The following is a 19,417-nucleotide window of genomic DNA, read 5'->3' on the forward strand; positions in this document are numbered from 1 at the left end:
GGAGGGGTCCAAAGTGGCTGAAGTGTAGGGACTGGAAAGTCCTATTAAGTTAAATATGGATTCCTCATTAAATTCAAGGTTCTAATTATAAAGAAAAGATGAATAGTATATCATGACTACATTGACAAATGACCATAGTAGATCAAATCTCAATATAAGTGAAATGATAAACCTCAGTAACGATGCCTAACATTTAACTTACAAGATTAAAACTTCACGTTTTCATGTGGTCCAGGGGTTTAGAGTGCTTACTGCTTATTGTGGACTCAGAACCAACACAGTGGCTCACAACTGCCTGTAACTCAGACCCCGAGTATCTGACCCCCTCTGATCACTGTGGGTGAAAGAAAACTTCTTACAAAAGGTGCCTATAAACTCCTAACAAAGTTCCTCCCTCTTGACCTAGCAAGGCAGAGGGTCCTGTGCAAGTTAATGGCCTCCCTCTGCCCAGATGGATGTTTTCTTTGAGTGCCTAACAGCCACAGTCCCCTTATTGCCCCCAAGCCCCCTCAGGTTCCGCGTTTGTCTGTCCAGTACCCTCTTCTCTCCTGGGGCAATGCAGAACTCCTAGCAGAGAAGATGGAAAAAGACAGCCTGTGGGTTAAACCAATAAAAGCCCAGTCTCAAAAAAAAAAAAAAAAAGGGGGTGGAGGGTCATCCTAAACAGCAAACAAAATTTTAAAATGAATTTATAATAACCTATTTTAAAAGAAGTATTTAACCAAATAAAAATAAACTTACTAATGTGTTTATTTTATAAAATGTATTTGCAGAAATATTTTATCAGACACAAGTGCTATAAAAATAAATATAAAATATACATGTTTACATATTGCTTATATGTACATTATTTACATATTGAAAACTTCAAAACTATAGCATGTTTTGTCCATGATTCTCAATGTCTTATTAGTACAGAAAACAGCAAAAAAAACACACCACACACAACTTAGTTAAATAGACACATGAGCACAGAAAAGTTTGAGGGATTATGTACTTGGAACAAAATCAGATGTCCTAGTTTATTTTATGACCACTATATCTGGTAATGAAAATTTTATTCTATTTTGTTTTCTTAGCATATATTTTTTATGATATATTAAAATTGTCTCGTAGAAAGGCTTTCTGAAGTTATAGTAAATTAAAAAAAATCTCACTTTACTTGAAAGCCAACCAAAAAGTCATTTATTAAATATAGACATCTGAAAGGACTTTAGTTAATGAAAACTAGGAGTTGGATTAGAAAACATCAGAAGGATGGAAGAAAGACACTGTAATTTCTGTTTGATGCATTCTGGTAATTTTTCATTTTCTCCGTACCTAAATGAAGCAGAAAAACAACTTCATTACTTGGACTTTAAGAGAATACTCAAAAGCACATTTCTCAGTTATCCTTTAATGAAAAGAGGTATCTCAAGAAAACAATACACTTACTAGGATTCCAAAATCAACTGAAGTGCACCCAATTTGTTCCTTTCAAAAACAGAACACTTGTTTTGTTTGATAGGTGTATATATTCAGTACAAGCATAGTATTTTTTTTTTTATAAATATTTGATCTGTGATTAGTTGAATACTCAGCAACAGCATTTATATATTGTGAGGACTAGTGGTTTGCCTTAAAAAATGTCTGTCAATGCTGGGTGGTACAGTTCAGTTAGAAGGCTTACAAAGCATTCATAAGGCCCGAGGTTCAATACCTACCATAAAAAAACAAGTTTTTAAACAGTCTTTCAAAAGATGGGATGTAACTTTTACTTGGGAAAAATAACCAAGTTTAGTTAATTTAGACTTTTTTCTGAGGGTGTCATATAACCCAGGTAGGTTGCTAGGTAGCCAAGGATGATCTCCAACTCCTGCTAACGGTCTGTGCACCACTCCATCCAGCCTGAGGTCAATGTTAGATGTCTTCCTCAATCGCTTCCAGACAGGTTTCTCTCTGAAACTGAAGCTTACCTATGTGACTAGATTGGGTAGCAGTGAGCCAAGGATCCTCTTGTCCTCAGTTCCCCAGTGCACACTGCCTTGCCTTGTTCCTGGGTGCTAGGGCTCTGAACTAAAGTCCTCCTGCCTGCAAAGCAAGTACTTAAGCAACCGAGCCATCTCTCCAGCCCTGTGTCCTTTTTCTGTTTGTTTTTTGAGACAGAGTCTCACTGAGTAGCTCCTGGCAGCCTGGAAGTCTTTATATAGATCTGGCTGGCTTTGAACTCACAAGAGATCCACCTGCCTCTGCCTCCCAAGTGGTGAAATTAAAGGTATGCACCACCACACCTGGCCCCTCTGTATTCTTTTAAGTAAATAATTAAGTTCATTCTGAAAAGAGTCAACCTAGTTAGGTCATTGAATAGGGTTATTCAATGAAATTCAAAGAAATCCTACCACTTGAGTTGATTATGAACAGTGTAAATAAAAACCGTCAAAACACTAAGCTTATCAAATCACTTATTTCAAAGTACAGAGAAAGCAAAATGAAAGCAAGCACTGAATCCCACCCAGTGCTTTACGAACTTACCTAGTTGTCTGACCATCTGGTGACGTGTAACTGATGGAAGACACTCCTGCTTGGACAACCAGCTGTGACCCATCATTAAACTGAACCCACACAGCTCCGTTAGTTAGCTAGAAAAGCAAGCACGGAAAATGACTACACAGAAGACACAACTGGAGTTTTTCTTTGGGTGGGGTAGGGGGGTGGTTTCGAAACAGGGATTTTCTTGTAGCTCTGGCTGTCCTGGAACTCGCTCTGCAGACCAGGCTGGCCTCAAACTCATAAGAGATCCACCTGCCTCTGCCTCCTGAGTGCTGGGATTAAAGGCGTGCATCACCATTTTCCAGCACAACTTGCAGTTTTTAAGGGCTCGCTTAAAAGTGTTCTATACTGTTTGTTTTATTCATTCATTTAGTGTTTTAGCTCCTCCCCCCCACACACCTCCACTTTTGAAATAGTCTCAGCATATAGCACTAGCTGGCCTTGAACTCACAGAGATGTACCTGCCTCTGCCTTAAAAGTTCTGGGACTAAAGGCATACATCATACTTATTTTATTTTCATGTCTATGGGTGTTTTTTCTTCATGTTATGTCTCTGTGCAACTTGGTCACTGAACTTGAAGAGGCCAGAAGAGAGCATCAGATCCCCTAGGACTGGAGTTACAGACAGTTGTGAGCTACCATGTGGAAATAAAACTTGGGTCCTCTGCAGGAGTAGCAAGTGCTCTTGATCATGGAGCCATCTCTCTAGCTCCACATTTCATTTTTAAGACAGAGTCTCATTACACAGCCCAGACTGGCATCAATTTCACTCTTGCTTCTGCCACCTACATACCAGGATTCTAGGCATGTGCGAATACAACCAGACCAGATGCAGCTTTAAAAACAACTGTCTTCAATAACTACAATTTCGGTTTGTATTGATCTTAGCACTGAAAATATTTTCTTTTTCCTCTTCAGATCATTGCTCTAGTGGCAAAAGCATCATAATATTAAAATGACTCTCAATAAATTTGGTTTCTCACAAATGTCCACTGGGTTATTGAAGTAGTTTTTTTCCCCCCCAAGACAGGACTGAAGAAGTGACAAAAGCTCCCTGGGTTATCTTAGCCCCTGACTTGTCCTTGTGCTACTGCAAATGGAAAGGCATGTGGTTTATATAGGTGAGAAACATGGCCACCTGACTCAAACAGTCCTGTATTTACACCAGACTTCAGTTACACACTACAGGACTACACAAATCAATCTACCATAAAACAAAACAAAACAAAACAAAAAAACTGTAATTTTAGCCTTTAATCCCAGCACTGGGGAGGTAGATCTCTGTGAGTTCGAGGCCAATCTGGTCTATGAAGCAAGTTCCAGGATAGCCAGGACTATGACACAAAGAAACCCTGTCTCGAAAAACAAAACAAAAAAACTATAATTTTACTGTCTTTAAAAGGGCAACTAGCTTTACCAGATTACTTTAAGGGACAAACTAGAGAATGTATGTGGTCGTCAACAAATGTCAACAAGCCCCATGCAGTACTAGAGTGAATTTTTACTTAATTGTTAAGTAAAAATACATGCGTCACACTCCAAAATTTCCACACACTTCACACCTCCTGATAACATACACAATGTAAAGGTATATACACTGACATAAAATTTTGTAATTTTGTAAATTTGAATTCAATGTTGATTTTGTTTCTGCTATTTCACATGTCCTCGACATCATTCTCTACTCCACACAACCCTTATCATAACATCATCCACACTGTAGGCAACCTGCTATCAACATCAGAAGCTTTCTGATATATACCAATTAAAAAAGCCAAACTTTTAGGAATATAACCAATGCAAAAATATTTAAAAAAAACTTCCTGGAAAATATTGTTAAAATAATTTTTATTACTGGGTAATAGTTTAGTCAATGAAAAAAAAAATCAAGATGTCCACAGCAAGGAAATTATCTTTCTCAGAAATGTCTCACCTGTGTAGCCCAACCAACATTTTTCACAAAAACTGACTTCAAAAGCTGCGCTGATTTAGGAAGACTCGAAGAAGAGAAACTTGTTCCTGTGGCAGTGGCTGTGTGGCCAAGTCCTTCAGCTGCAGCCGTCTACAAACAGTAAGGGAGAGGAAGATCTTCCTTAGCACATTCATAGGCCAGCTTCAGTAAAAGGAAGATTCCTTTAGGATTTTAAACAGAATTTTCTCAAAACACAAACTCTAAAATTAAAACACCAACCACACATTAAAAGTAAAAATAAAGCAAAGGCAGGCAAATCATGACTTGTTTTCATTTTAGTAAATTTCTTTCCCTTATTTTTAATAGCTAAAGTTAGAGAATGTACATACGTGTGAACACATATACACACTAGTTTCTTATGCACTGCATTCTTGTACATTTATATACAGTCTTTCCTGGTATGACAGGTATGACAGTTCACTGAGGAAATCTAATTACTTAACCGTGAGCCATGAGGCAGCTGACTGCATGTGCAAGGACCACTGGCTTATTCAAGGAGACATACGGCAAAATAGCTCAGTGAGGCCAAGAGTAGGTGATTCTTTTTTTTCTGGGTGGTGCTGGGATCTAAGGTATGGATACATGTTAAGCATATATTCTATAACTGAGCTGTACCCCCCAACCCACATCTTCACCAGGCACTCACTGCATGTGATACATATTTACTTACAGAAGGACTGAGTACTGGTACCTGTGTTGGGAATGACACGCTATTCATGCTCAATCTGCTTGGTGATGCTTGCTCTCCCTTTGAGTAGCTTGGGTCCACAGGAGGTGGTGATAAGGCTTTAGGTGAACTAGTATTACCAGGTTTTCTGAAGCAAAGAGAGATGTCTCAACATAGTTCCCTAAAGCTTTTCAATATACAGAGAACTAAAAATTTATTTAGTGTGCGTTTGACAAAGAGTTCCACTATGTTGACCTGGCTGGCCTTGAACTCAGAGATCACTTGTCTCTGCTACTCCAGTGCCTAAATTAAAAGTGTGCACCACCACACCTGGCTAGTTAAGTTTTTAAGTTTCAATTTTATTTATTATGTCTGTCTGTGTAAATGGTGTGCGTATTTAGGCACATATAAGCCCCAGAGTGTGTCTGGAGGTCAAAGAATGACCTCTGGAGTAAGTTCTTTTCTTCAGTTTTACAGAGGTTTCAGGATCGAGCTTAGGGTGCTAAGCGTGCATGGCAAGCACTTTTTCCCCCAGTGAGCCATCTCTCTGTCCCCTGGAGCTGTTTTGAGGTACACTGGCCTCCAATTCCTCCTGCCTCGACTTTGTAGTTGCCAGGATTATGGAGTGTGTCACCATGGTGCAACCCTAGACATCATTTACAATGAAATGACCAAGTTGTGTCTTGAACATTTTAGCATGGTTAGGAATTGTAAGCTTTTACCTTCCTACAATTATTGGGAAGAACGAAGAGCTCCTGCTTCTCTTTTCCTCCTCTGAGATTACGGATTCCAGTGCCAAGCATACACGGTGACCCTAGTACAGAAATGACTGGCTCTTGTCAACAGTTCACTGCTGCACCATGTGACTGTTAACTGGATGAAAACAGGTACATACCTCATTAGCATGGTCCACATATATCTTTATTTCCTCTTTCCAGGTAGAAACTTCACTTTCATTTTTTAAAGTGTAAGATTTACCCGTTTTTTCAATCATGTGAATTAAATCTTCTGTTTTGTGTATTTTGGCTCCTGAAAATTAAACAGAAAACCATTCTTTTATCAGTTCTTTTACAATGCCTGTATTTAATTCATTATTATAGTAGCACATGGCTGTCAGAAAGTTATTTACATTCATCTATTGATCATTTATAAAACGGCACTCCAAGTATCCCACAAACGTAAGGCAGCGTTTTCCCTTTCCAGCATGTGTCTAATCTGACTACACAAAGGCATGGCGCTCATACAGAATGGCAGGGACAGCTGTAATCATGTGCTGTGATGTGTACATGAGAACCCTTCATGGAGGGAGACAGTTCAAGACAAATCAACTCCAGAGAAGGCTCAAAGAGACTGTCTGTTAAACCCGTCCATTTGGGTTTCAAGTAAGATATGGATATTGTTTTTCATGTAGTTTATGCCATGAACTGATACAGAGCTAAGCAGAGAAAGGACTACATCTCATATATTACAGATGAACTGCTGGGTGTACAGGAAAAAACTGGATCACATGTAGTATACTCACCATCATAAAACCAAACCTCGAAATCAGCACCAGGAGAATTCTCCATCAAAATACATTTAGCATATCTTGTAAAATAAGTGATTTTGGGAGTTTTAGACCTTACGAGCTGAATAAATCTGGAAGCATACTGATATTTCCGCCAGTATTTTTCTAAAGAAGAAAAATATACTCAATATTAAGAAAGAAAACTAAACATACAGTTGTATCTGCATTCTAATTCCTGGTAAGGTTAGACAGCCTTGTTTTTGAAAATTACCTCAACCAAGATGTGTTATTCATTAGTCATTTCTCCAAATCATAGCTTCTAGGAGCTTATGCAGGAGATAGTCAGTTACCAACAATTATAAACTATTTATATATATATATTACTGTAGTAATTTCAAAGTTAAAAATTAGATACTTCACGTTGAAATTTTTGATGATTCTAGATAGGCCAATAACTAAACAGGAGCACAGGCTATAGTTCTGATGTTACTAACACTTCAGAGCTGGTTTTCACATAAGAGGTCCGTGGCAGTGTAACATATGAACAGTAGACGGTGGAGTAGTAAGATACATAGCTTCCCAGACACTAAGTACATGAACATGACCAGCAGCCAGACTGAAGCCAAGGTAGAGTTACATACAGGATTTATGTATATATAAATCTTTCTTCTCAGTGCATCTCCTGAAAATGTACATACCTGGTAAATTGTCAAAGCTGTACCTATTGATGTTGTCAGTAGGCAAGGGTGGTCTATCAGCAAGAGGAACGCCTCTTCCATCATTTGGATAATAAACAGTGATCTGATTAAAAAAGTAAATAAATAAAACTTCTAATTGTAACCTGTTACCTAAAAGTATACAAGGTTCTATGTTAAACATTAATTTAGAAAAACAGTTTTTTAAAATAACACAGTATTCTAACCTAAAATTTTATTACTAGTTACAATTATTTTAATTTTTCAGTTTGTGAATTCCAATGAAACAGATTAAATACCACTTTGTGAAAAGAACTCAATGCCAAATGTTTAAAGTCACACCTAAAATTGCCAAGTGAATAAAATTAGTACACTACCATAGTCCCGTCACTAGATATCTGAAGAACCTCTTTCACATATCCTTCAGATGCACACTCTTTCAGAAGCTCCACACACACCTCCTCTGAATCAAGGATGCTCACCTAGAGAAACAGAAAAATTGATAAATTGTTTTTTAAGAACACTTTTGGCACATAATACTTAAGAAGGAAAAGTACTCAACCATAGCAGAAATAGCAAAATCCAACTGCTGCTTCACTTTGGCAGTCTAGAAGAACAGAGATGTACCTGGGTGCAGTTGTGAGCCAGAAGGTATAAAGGTGAGAATGTGTAATTAAGTATGAAATTCTAACCAATGAGCAAAAAGCAAGCAGAAGGTAGGGTGGGGAACAAGGACCCTGAAGACAATGGGGGCCAAACAAAAACAAGACTGGGTGACATGGGAAACAGAACAAACAGGATCAAGATGGAACCACAAAGAAATTATTCCATCTTCACACATGCTCATTGAATTCGAAACAAATGCATATTGCTTTAATTTTAGTTGTCTTTTTTAAGGTTATATTTTCTAACTTATTCTTGATTTAAAACGAAATGTAGAAAATCACACTGTAGGTATAAATAAAGTATTTAACATAACATGTAGCCAGTAAAATTTGAAAAATCTTTTCATTTAACTGTCTTTTAAATATAAATAATTAAGGGCTGGAGAGGTAGTCCAGTGGTTAAGAGCACTTGTTGCTCTTGCAGAGGACCTCGGTTCATGTCCAAGAATCTACATGGTGGCTCATAACTGACTGTAACCCCAATGCCAAGGAACATAATGCCCTTTTCTGGCCTCCCTGGGCACCAGGCAAGCATGTAGTACTCATACATACATGTAAGAGAAACACAAAATTCAAAATAAATATACTAAAAAACATCAGTAACTTAAAAGTTACAAACTTATCAGAATCAACTTGCCATTCTCAAAAGCTAGAGGGCACCAGGATGGTGGTACACACCTGCAATCACAGCATTCATGAGGAAGAGGCAGAAGGATTGCAAGCCCAAAGCCGGCCTGGATTACCTACTGGAAACTGTCTTCAGCATACACAACAAAACCCAATACTACCTATCTAATCCAGAGGGAAGCAAATGCTATTTTTCCATGAATACTAAATTTTTCTCGAGTGTTAAGTTTATATTACCTCAAATTTCAAAAATATCATAGAAAACTAAAAAGATCACACTTAAGAATTGTATTCCAAGGAAAATGTCAAGTAGTAACTTAGAAAAAAATAATCGACATACCACAGCCTTTTTGGTTTTTTGTCTGATTGGTTTTAATCTGTGAGCAATCAAAGGAGATGTAATGCTTCGTAAGGTAGGTTTCTGGTGACCCAGCGTTGACTCCACACTCCTATTCTTGCTTTGTTCAGAACGAGGATGTAAGCCCAGTTCTTGGTGCGTGACCTCAGGCTTACTATGATGTGCAGTCATATACTTTGTTGTACTCAGCTGCTTTACAGGATGAATGTTGCCAGAAGTATCAACATTCTTGCTGGCTCTTGTATCAGTCCAAGCATTTCTTAACACATCCCATGAATCTGGACAGCTCTGGAAATCTCTGTTTGGGCTAGCGGTGCTGTGTTCATTAGTTTCTCCTAAATGAGCTAAAACATACATTAAAAAAGAAGTTTAGTAAAATGTAGCATAATATGTTAATTATAATAGCAGGGGTTTTTTGGGGGGGAGGGGCATGTTTGAAGACAGGGTCTTTCTATGTATCCCTGATTGTCCTGTAACTTACTATGTAGACCAGGCTGACCTCAAACTCAACAGATGGGCCTACCTTGTCCTCCCAGGTGCTAGGATTAAAGGCAGACTACACCACACCTTGACTCTAGCACTTTTTAAACAATAGAAAAAGCCAGTTATAAACATTTGTGTATTATATTGAGAAGTCTCTTTAAATCAGTAAATTGTAGCTGTTCTTTGCCAAAGGGGGAAATGTGTAATTACACTGATATGACAGATATGCTAATTAGTTCCACTGTAACTATTTTACTATTTACTGTTTTCCTATTACTATTAACATTATTATATATCTTAAAAATATGAAGATTTAAAAAAAAATTAGCTATTAAAAAAAACGAGCTCTTTAATAAATAAGGACCAAAAAATGGTTAAAGGAACATTTAAAGCCCGGTAGAAGAAACACTTTTAGTATTCTTATGGCTATGAAAATGGACTAATATAAAATCAAGTTCTCTTTCTTTCCCTTTTTTTTTTTTTTGGTTTTTCAAAACAGGGTTTCTCTGTGTAGCCCAGGCTGTCCTTGAACTCAGAGATCTGCCTGCCTCAGCTTCTTGAGTGCTGAGATTAAAGGTGAGTGCCACCACTGCCTGGGGAAATTAATTTTTCAATCAAAGCAAAACCAAGTTACTCATTCTAAAGCAAGTCAACGTTCATCAGAAGGAATTCTGATAAGAATTCTCAGTCTACAGAAGAAAAAATACATAAATTTTCTTTACTATAAAGATTATTTATCACATTTCTACTTAGAAAATATGCAGCTAAAAGCAAAACACTGACTACCTACAGTATCCCTAATAATTAATATTACAATACAAATGTATTTGTACCTATATATTTAAAAGCTCTTATTGAATTCTATACATTCATATTCCATATGGTTTCAGAGTTTACCTTTAAAAAATTGTTCCTGTATGTGTACCTTTGTGTTTATCTGTGCACTGTGGACACACAGTGTCCGACTATCAGATCTCTTGGAACTAGAGTTACAAGTGGTTGTGAGGCACCTGCTGTGGGCACTGGGAACTGAACTTGGATCTTCTGGGAAGAACATCAAGTGTTCTTAACCACTGAGCCATCTCTCCAGCCCTTCAGGTTCACATTTTTAAAAGGGCCTTAAATAAATAATTTAATTACATAAAACTCTAATTATCTTCTTTCTTTTCTTTTCTTTCTTTCTTTCTTTCTTTTTTTTTTTTTTGAGACAGGGTCTCACTTATGCAGCCTAGCTGGTCTTGAAGTCATGGTCCCTATTTTTTTTAAGGCCTTAAATGATCAATTACATAGAACTCTAGTTTTTCAGTATTAAACTCTCAGAATTTTCATCACCATTTTACTTTGTAAAGCTTCTTTCCTTGTATTCGCATTATAAGGAAAAATATTTTCTATCAAGTAAAATACTTTAAAATTGGAGCAGAACAAATTGGAGCAGAATGACTATATTATTTATATAAAGCTTATTTCTCCATCTCAGAAAAATCCATATTACCAAATAAAAATAACCTGTGAATAAGTACAAGACTGCAAAACTAATATACAAGGTAGTTTTGTAGTTTAAAAAACAGACCAACCAGTAAGTATATATGGTCAGATTAATTTCCTTTAGACTTCTGAAAATCATACATCTCTCTCGAAAAGGAAAATATTCCTCTTTGACAGGGCCTAACAACTCCGCTAATGAGAGCTCCTATCTCACACTCCACACAACACAATGGTGAAAGATGATCTTCCTCCTCCAGATGCTGCCTTTTAATTCTCTTCCCACCCACCTTCTGTGCGTGTTGTTCATTAATGGGGGACACTTAATCTCCACATTCTTGATAATGACCTAGGGCCAGCTGCTTAAATGTTTGGGTTTCAGTAGCTGTGTATTTTAGTCTGAGGAACTATGGGCAAACTAAAATCCTCACACTGGCTTCTCACAAGTCAGGCATCCTTTGATTACTTCATGGGCAGTGATAACAACAGTTTTTGACACAGGCATCACCAGAACAGGCTTCAAGGTCCAGCCTGAGCCAGGACTACTTGAGAATCCTTGTTCTACTTAATCACAGAGCTGCAGTGCAAACTGAGTTGTGTACAATTTGCTCATGTATAAATAGCTTTCTCCTTCATATTTGTAATGTAAACTTAAACTAATCATATACATTCAATATTAAGGAGAGTAGATAGCTTAAATATTCAAAAATATTAAGTTTATTATTAGAATGTTTTATTGAAATTTACTGGAACTGTATTCTTGAATATTAGCAGAAAAGTGCAATGTTTGGCAGGTTCCAGGTCAGTAAATTTTAATTAAATACTCCATTAAAAACTCACCATTCATTTGCAGATTCCCAAACCACTGCTGTACCATTTCCATCTGAGGCGGCTGGTCTGCAAATGGAAAAGGAGGTTTTCCTAGACAATGATGACTGGAACTACAGAGGAAAAAAAAAATCCCATAAAGCAATTATTGGGGAAAGAGGAATTAGGAACAGAATCTAGGGGTACATACATACACACACACACACACTGAATATGTATGTGTTCTATGACAGAATTCCTAGTCCCTGAACACTTGAAGGCAGAAACCCTAGAAGAGATTTAAATACCTGAAATTTTAGAATAATCTCAGAAAACAGTATTTCTATAATCATCTCTAAAACTCCTATACCAAAATGCAATAGCACTATATGTCTGCTATCCTCTTAGAAGTTTATAATTCAAACATTAAAAGATCACACACAAAATTCCCAATTGGGCACTAAAATCAGTGCTCGTATCAGAAGCAGTCAGTACCACAGCTATTCCTCATTCAGCCTCAGCTTCCCTCTACATGCAGCTACTGTAAGTCCTTCAGGGATCAAACTTGTTCAATAAATGCTATGCTGTGCTAGAGATCTGCTCCAAATAATATGTCTACAAATTTAAACACACTTATGAACACATACACTTTTTTTTTTTTTTTTTTGCAGTGCTGAGGACTGACTTGTGGGCACTATGTTAAGCCACTGTTCTCCCACTAAACTACATCTAACCAGCCTATATGAACTTAAGGGACTTTAATCAACATTAATAGCAAAAAAGCCTTTTTTGCTTTGAAACAAAGACTAGCCTAGAACTTGCTGTCACAGATTGGGTTCAGCTGCATGATCTTTCTGCCTGTGCCTCCCAAGTTCTAGGAGTATAGACACATGCCACCATGCCTGGCTCAAAATTGTAATTCTATCTCTGTAAGGGAAACACCTAGGCACTTTATAACCCCACCTTGTTTAGATGTGGGTTTGTATCTGTGCTAATACAATGTTTATCAAAATGCTTTTGAAAGAATTATCCTTGCACTGCTGGGTCATCATCATGTCTTTCAAAAGACTTACAACTATTGGCTGTTTTGTCTTTAAGGAAGTTAAAAAAAATTGATATTGCTGTGTGTGGGTAAATACCTCTCTTCATTTTCATCCAGGGATCTTCTGGGCTTTGAAAGCATTTCTACTGAATGACATCGTTCTATTGAGTATGTTTTTGCTCGAGACTGATTAGAAGTGCTGGATCTATCAGAGGAATGAGCTCTGCGAAGGTATCGAGAATGCGGCCTTTCTTCTGCATCTTCAATTACTCTTCCCCGTCCCCTATTATTAGTTTCTTGGTCTGGGTTTCCCCATTGTGTACAAAAATTGCTTCCATCTCCTGAAGAAAAGTCACTTAAATTCTTATTTTTTGGAAATACAGTAATTTTATTTGGAAGTGACTGACCAATCAAAAGTCTTCTTCTGTCAAGTAAGCTACCACTCAAACTGGTACTGGAAGACGCTGTAATTGTTGTGGAAATTGTGGCATGCCCACTATCCATGGAGTCCTCTACAGTCCCTAAGTCTTTATTTTTTGTTGAAGGATTTCGTGACATAAAAGGATGGTCCAATACAGAAGACAGACTTAACCGATCTGCAGGATTCCTACGAAGTAACTGGTGGATAAGGTCCTGGGCCTCTCGTGACAAAAAGGTTGGCATTTCATAATCTGCCAAAACTACTTTATTCAATGTGTTCTTGACTGTATCAGTGTCAAAAGGTGGTCTTCCAATAAGTAATGTATAAAACATACAGCCCAATGACCAAATATCAGATTCAAGTCCATGTGCACTTCGAGTTGCAATTTCTGGTGAAATGTAATTAGGAGTTCCACAGAGTGTGTAATGCTTTTCATGTGGCATTTTCAATTGTGTTGCTAGTCCAAAGTCAGCAATTTTTATGTTCATATTACGTGTAAGTAATATGTTAGAGAGTGTGAGGTCCCGGTGTAATATGCCATGAGAATGAAGATACAACATTCCTGTGATGATCTGGTGCATAAATTGCCTAGCTGTGAAGATGGAAAAAAAGAAAATGTAATTCAAAAGTTCTGGAAATTCCAATGTTTAGAATACATGATAAAACCTAGTTCACATACCAGAGTATTACATTAAAATCCTAGCCTGCAGCTTAGATTGACCAACAAAAAACATCACTCTAGTGATATAATGCTAACTAGGCACTCATTTTAATCTTTGCTTTTTCCAACTTATGAGCTAAGGGAAGCCAAATTTTATACCAGCTCAAAGTGATTAGAGTAACTAGGGTATGACCAGATATCCACAAAATTAAGAAAATTATTTAAAATTGTACAAATAGTTCATAGATATCAGCTGCTAGGAAAAAATCTTATTTTTAGTTCCTAAGTGCCAAGTATGATAAAGAGGCTGCCACACCTACCCAAGCATTTACATGGGTGCTGGGGACCAAACCCCAGTTCTCACACTTGCATGGCAAGAACTTTACACAGCCTCCATTGTAAACATTTAATATATTTCTTTCTTTCTTTTTTCTTTCCTTTTTCTTTGTTTTTTTCCAGACAGTTTCTTTGTGTATCTTTGGAGCCTGTCCTGGATCTTACTTTGTAGACCAGGCTGGACTTGAACTCACAAAGATTTGCCTGGCTCTGTCTTCGGAGTGCTGGGATTAAAGGAGTGCACCACCACCGCCCAGCTTAATATAGTTCTTAATACTTTCCTGCATGCTTGCATATATTTAAAGCTACAGACACATTATAATAAATGCTTTCAAGATATCAAAAAATGGTATGAGAGTAGTTTCATTAACTTTCCTTCTTTACTGTATATCTTAAAGTTATTTCTCTAATAATATCATATATCTTTATTTTACCTAATTGCCGTTGAACATATGTGTAATTTCTGATGTTTCAAGGTTACAAATAATATAGGAATAAACATTCTTGTGCATGCATACTTTTTGTGTATGTTATGTGAGTTTCTCTGCAGTGTGATATATATATTCAGAGATATGAAAATTGATTAGTTTCATGCCTTGGCAAGTTAGCCTTTAAAAGGCTGTATTTTCATACACACTATTAACATCAAACAGTCTCAATTCAGTGTGTGAAAATGGTCTTTCATTATTTTGGTTAGCACCCTCATGACTACTATTGTTGACTCCATGTATCTTTTCATGTTTATTGGTTATTTGAGCTTTCTCCTCTGTGAATAGTTTGCTCATACCCTCTAGTTTCTTATGATTACCCTTTCCCTTTAGGCATATTTTTCATTTTTCAACATGAATTTTTGTTATACATACTGCACACACACAAGTTTGTCAGTAGAAAACAAGGAACCTAGGGCCTTGTTCATGCAGATCAAATAAACATGCTACCACTGAATTATAGCCCCAACCTTATTAGTCATACAGTTTGCAGGTATTTTCTTTCCTTCTTTGTCTTAAACTTTGTTGGTGGGAGGGAGATATATCTTTGGTTGCATGTGAATTTTTAAGTTTAATTCAGGCTAACAGATGCTTTTTTTCCCTTATAAATATCGTCTTACTCAATAAATCCTTTATTGACAATTACAAAGTAGTCTGAAAAATACAGAAACTACCATCTAAGTATATGGACCCTCTCCCATTTATATTATTTCCTCAGAATAAACTTTTATCAATGGAATTTGAGAGAAAGCTTATCAACACTTCAGTTTATGTTAACAACTATTTCCAGGAGATTAAAATGTATAAAAGCTCCATTAAGCCAGTGTGATGGTTCAGCACATAAAGCTGCTTGCAACCAAGTTTGATGAACTGAGTTTTGTATCTGGAATCCACATGACACAAGGAGAGAGAGCCAACTCCCAAGATTGATCTCTGACACACAAATGAATAACAAATACTAAAAACAAAAGCAAAAAAGCCTATCAGCAGCCTTATTCCTTAGCTCTATCTGCAGGATCAGTATCAGTTATAGCTTGGAAAAAAGATCAGTAGTTTGACAACATACGGACCTTATCTGATTTGAGAAAATGGGGGGGGATGAAATTCATTTTGTATGTCACAGAAAAACACTAGGTATGGAAAAGCTTTGTCACTATGTTCATTTAAGTATTCACTGTGAGAATATATTATATGGGGAGTCTCAACCACTCCATGCTTTTAGAAGTTGAGCAGTAAGTTAAAGGAGTTCTGGCACAATGCTCTCAATGTTTATTTGGAAACTTTAGTCATCAAACACATTATATATAGTTTTCCAGATTTGAAAGGATTTATAATAAATTGTTACCAATGATTTAATTTAAAATGTGTTTTGGAGAACAGAAGGCCAACAAACTTCTTTCTCTACTACTGCAATATGTGATTTATAAATACCAGCTTTTGAGGGGACACAATTTAATAAAATAATAATTGAAATAGTTTTCTTTGTGGCTGGAGAGATGGCTCAGCTGTTAAAAGTGCATACTGCTCTTACAGAGGACCCAAGTTCTATTCCTAGCATCCATGTTAACCCTCCATGGGCATGGGCACCTACCTGCACTACATGCACATACCCATACACAGGTGCACACTCATACACACAGCTTAAAAAAATATTGCTGAGGCTGAAAGGACTGCTCAGTGCTTAAGAGTCCTGGCTGATCTTCCAGAGGACCTGGATTCCCAACACCCACATGGTGGCTCATGATCAAATTCCAGAGGATACAACATCTTCTGCATTCCCTGGGCACCAGGCACACATGTGGTGCACAGACATACATGCAGGGAAAATCCCACGTCTCGAAAAAACAAAAACAAAATAATAATCATTTAATGTTGGGGATTTAGCTCAATGGTAGAGTGCTTGCCTAGCAAGTACAAGGCCCTGGGTTCAGTCCTTAGCTCTGACCAAAAAAAAAAAAATCTAGATAGATAGATAGATAGATAGATAAACTAAGCTAGGTGTAGTGGCAAACATCTTTAATCCCAACGCTTGGGAGGGCAAAGATAGGAGTCTCCTTGTCATTTCAAGATCAGTCTGGTCTATATATTGAGTTCCAGGACAGCAAGAGCTACACAGTAGAGAGACCCTATCTCAAAAACACAAAACAAATTTTTTTACTAAATATTACAATATAGCACATTTTCAAAACAACACCTTCAAAAGCCAAGTATAAACAGAAAAAAGAGAAAAACTCTATACCCCAACCCAAAAAAAGACACCTACCTTCACTTTCTGAGAAAGGTTTCATTCGGTTCTTTAGATACCTGTTCATTTCTCCATTATGGCACATTTCTAACACCAGATATACATAATTGTTATCTTCAAAGTAATTATAAAGCTAAAACAGAAAAGGGTGCAGTCAATTACACAAACATCCAGCTTTCTTAACTGCTTGTATACACCTGTATCTTACCTCCAAAACAGAAGGGTGTTTCAACTGGCAATGTATTTTCACCTCATTCTGGACTCTCTGTACCATTCCAGCTTTGTACATGGCTTTCTTATCTATCTAAAAATAAGAGAGGCCAGATTTATTTGATTTTGTGGTTTGAACCCAGGGCCTTGAGCATGCTAGAGGAAAGTACTCTACCACCAAACTATAGCCCTAAACCCAGACAGAAGTCCCAACATCAATCTAAAATTGTCTGAAATCTTTTTATATGTCTTTGAAGTCAACTTACTCTTATCTATGTTCCACCCTTGCACCTAGCAGAATGAATTCTCAGTTTGTCCAGTGTATTTATGTTGTAACAGAGAGTGGACTTTCGATCTTCCTTTTTCCAACTCCTCAGAGCTGAGATTATAGGCATGCACTCCCATGCTCGACAATAATGGTAGTTTGGATTATTATAGCCACATATAAGTACATTATTATAAATAAATTGTCCTGATTTCTTCCCATTACCTTAAGTATTCATAGTAACAAAATGTACTAGTCTCCTGAACACTAGTAAAGTATAAAACCTTCACTTAAGCAAGGCTACAGGGTCTCTTAAATGTCCCCAAGTTCAGCTGCTGCACATAGCAACACTGTCTTTTGGCTAATGTATCTCTCTCTCTCTCTCTCTCTCTCTCTCTCTCACACACACACACACACACACACACACACACACACACACACGGTAGGGTGGAAGTGTGCACAGCCTCTAGTTGATAAAGACTGTGACATTTTAAATAGCATGCCTCTCTAGTCTCTTGCAAAATACTGGAGAAAGGGTCACTAATACATTCTTACCATTTTGATTGCAACTTCCAAACCGGTGTGAATGGACTCAGCTCTGTAGACTCCAGCAAATGATCCTTTACCGAGTAGATTTCCAACCTTAAAGTCCTGTAAAAAATTAAAGATTTTATGTGATGACTTGCAGAACTAGAAAGCAAGAAAGTTGGGTAACTGGAATAAATCTGGTAAAATGGGCCAGAGAGGAAATATGACAAGGTTCAAGCAGCCATCAGACCTTGATGATGCAGGTGTCTGGGGTGGAAGGCATCTTGATGCTCCGCGGGACTTCCTGAGCTCCAGCCGGGATCCAGACTGAGCCCTCTAATGAGCTGGTTAGCTCGGCTCCCTCCTCCCGACCACCCGGCTCCCGCCGCCGCTCCCGCCACGGTAACCGCCGTCCCCGGGGAGGGGCAGGCGGAGCAGCTCCCCGAGCGCGGCTTTGGAGGCGGGAGTGGGGACCCGACACCAAGGGACGGGGACCAGGCGGGGCCCACAGCTGGAGATACACCTGCTGGGTACCAGGCGCCCCACGGGAGGGGGGAGGGGCGAGGGGCGGGTCACTCCGCCCGTCTCTCCGCAATCCGTCCCCACCACAGCGCCCTCCTGCCTCTCCTCGGTTCGCCCGCAGCACCCCAGCCTCACCGAAGTGGTCACTGAGCACCGGTGAGCGCCTTAACCAGGGCGTCCTTGAGCCCGCGCCCGCCCGCCTCGCTTCACCGGTGTCTGTCCCGAGCCTTATCCGGATCTTTTCTCTCCAGCACTGCGCTCGCCTCGCTCAGTCGGTCCCCGAAGACCAGCGCGTGCTTCACCCAGACTTTCCCTCAGCTCCGCGTCTGCCCGCCTCACCTCGATCCTCTCCCCGATGCACGCCGCCATGTTCCCGGGCCGCTGGCGCCCGGGACTCGGCCGTCTCGCAGTCCCTCCGAGGCAGCGCTCCGAGCAGCCAGCGGGTCTTGGCGCCCATCGGGCTGCACTCTCTATGCCGCCGCCGCTGGCGACGCCGCCAACGCCACCGAAAGGTACCCCCGGTACCTCCTGAGGCCTGGGCGGCGCCTCCGTACTCCCATTTTGAAAAATTCCCGCCGATCTCTGAACGAGCCAGTCTGGCGGTGACGTCAGCACGCTCGCCGCTTCTGAGATGAGTGACGCGCATGCGCAGGAGGGGATTCCGGGCGGTGGCGCTCTAGGCCGGAAGTGGATAATAGTTTGAGGGAAAGTGATCAGTGTGACACTGACCAAAACGCCGATTAACCATGAACGTTTGGAACTGGCAGGTTATGTCTCGACTCAGTTTCAGAGCCAGGGGCAGAGCGCAATAGTAGAGGGCCTTCCTAGCACGCGCCGAGCCTTGGCTTTCCCTAGCAAATCTTTTAAAAAGGTTTTTAGACTTACGTAAAGAGAACTGGGGAAAAGT

General features: G+C 38.9%; 1 protein-coding gene across 3 annotated transcripts; it reads right to left on the bottom strand.

The window, feature by feature from the left end:
* Positions 1-732: 732 nt before the first annotated feature.
* On the bottom strand, positions 733-19,084 carry Plk4 (polo like kinase 4). Of its 3 annotated transcripts, none has more exons than XM_059265176.1 (16): positions 18,850-19,084; positions 18,016-18,111; positions 17,194-17,289; positions 17,004-17,118; positions 12,932-13,847; positions 11,826-11,926; positions 9,003-9,364; positions 7,748-7,852; positions 7,374-7,476; positions 6,691-6,840; positions 6,064-6,197; positions 5,891-5,982; positions 5,193-5,316; positions 4,463-4,591; positions 2,512-2,618; positions 733-1,320 (listed from the first exon to the last, which is right to left on the bottom strand). In XM_059265176.1, the coding sequence occupies exons 1-16, from the start codon at positions 18,877-18,879 to the stop codon at positions 1,218-1,220; spliced, it is 2,763 nt and encodes a 920-aa protein (XP_059121159.1). In that variant the 5' UTR covers positions 18,880-19,084; the 3' UTR covers positions 733-1,217. The 3 variants fall into 3 exon arrangements, with proteins under 3 accessions (XP_059121159.1, XP_059121157.1, XP_059121160.1); XM_059265174.1 differs by lacking the exon at positions 18,850-19,084 and adding an exon at positions 18,239-18,381; XM_059265177.1 differs by lacking the exons at positions 733-1,320; positions 18,850-19,084 and adding exons at positions 1,481-2,070; positions 18,239-18,381.
* Positions 19,085-19,417: the final 333 nt, after the last annotated feature.

Source organism: Peromyscus eremicus, chromosome 6, assembly GCF_949786415.1.
Source record: "Peromyscus eremicus chromosome 6, PerEre_H2_v1, whole genome shotgun sequence".
Classification (NCBI taxonomy): Eukaryota; Metazoa; Chordata; class Mammalia; order Rodentia; family Cricetidae; genus Peromyscus; species Peromyscus eremicus.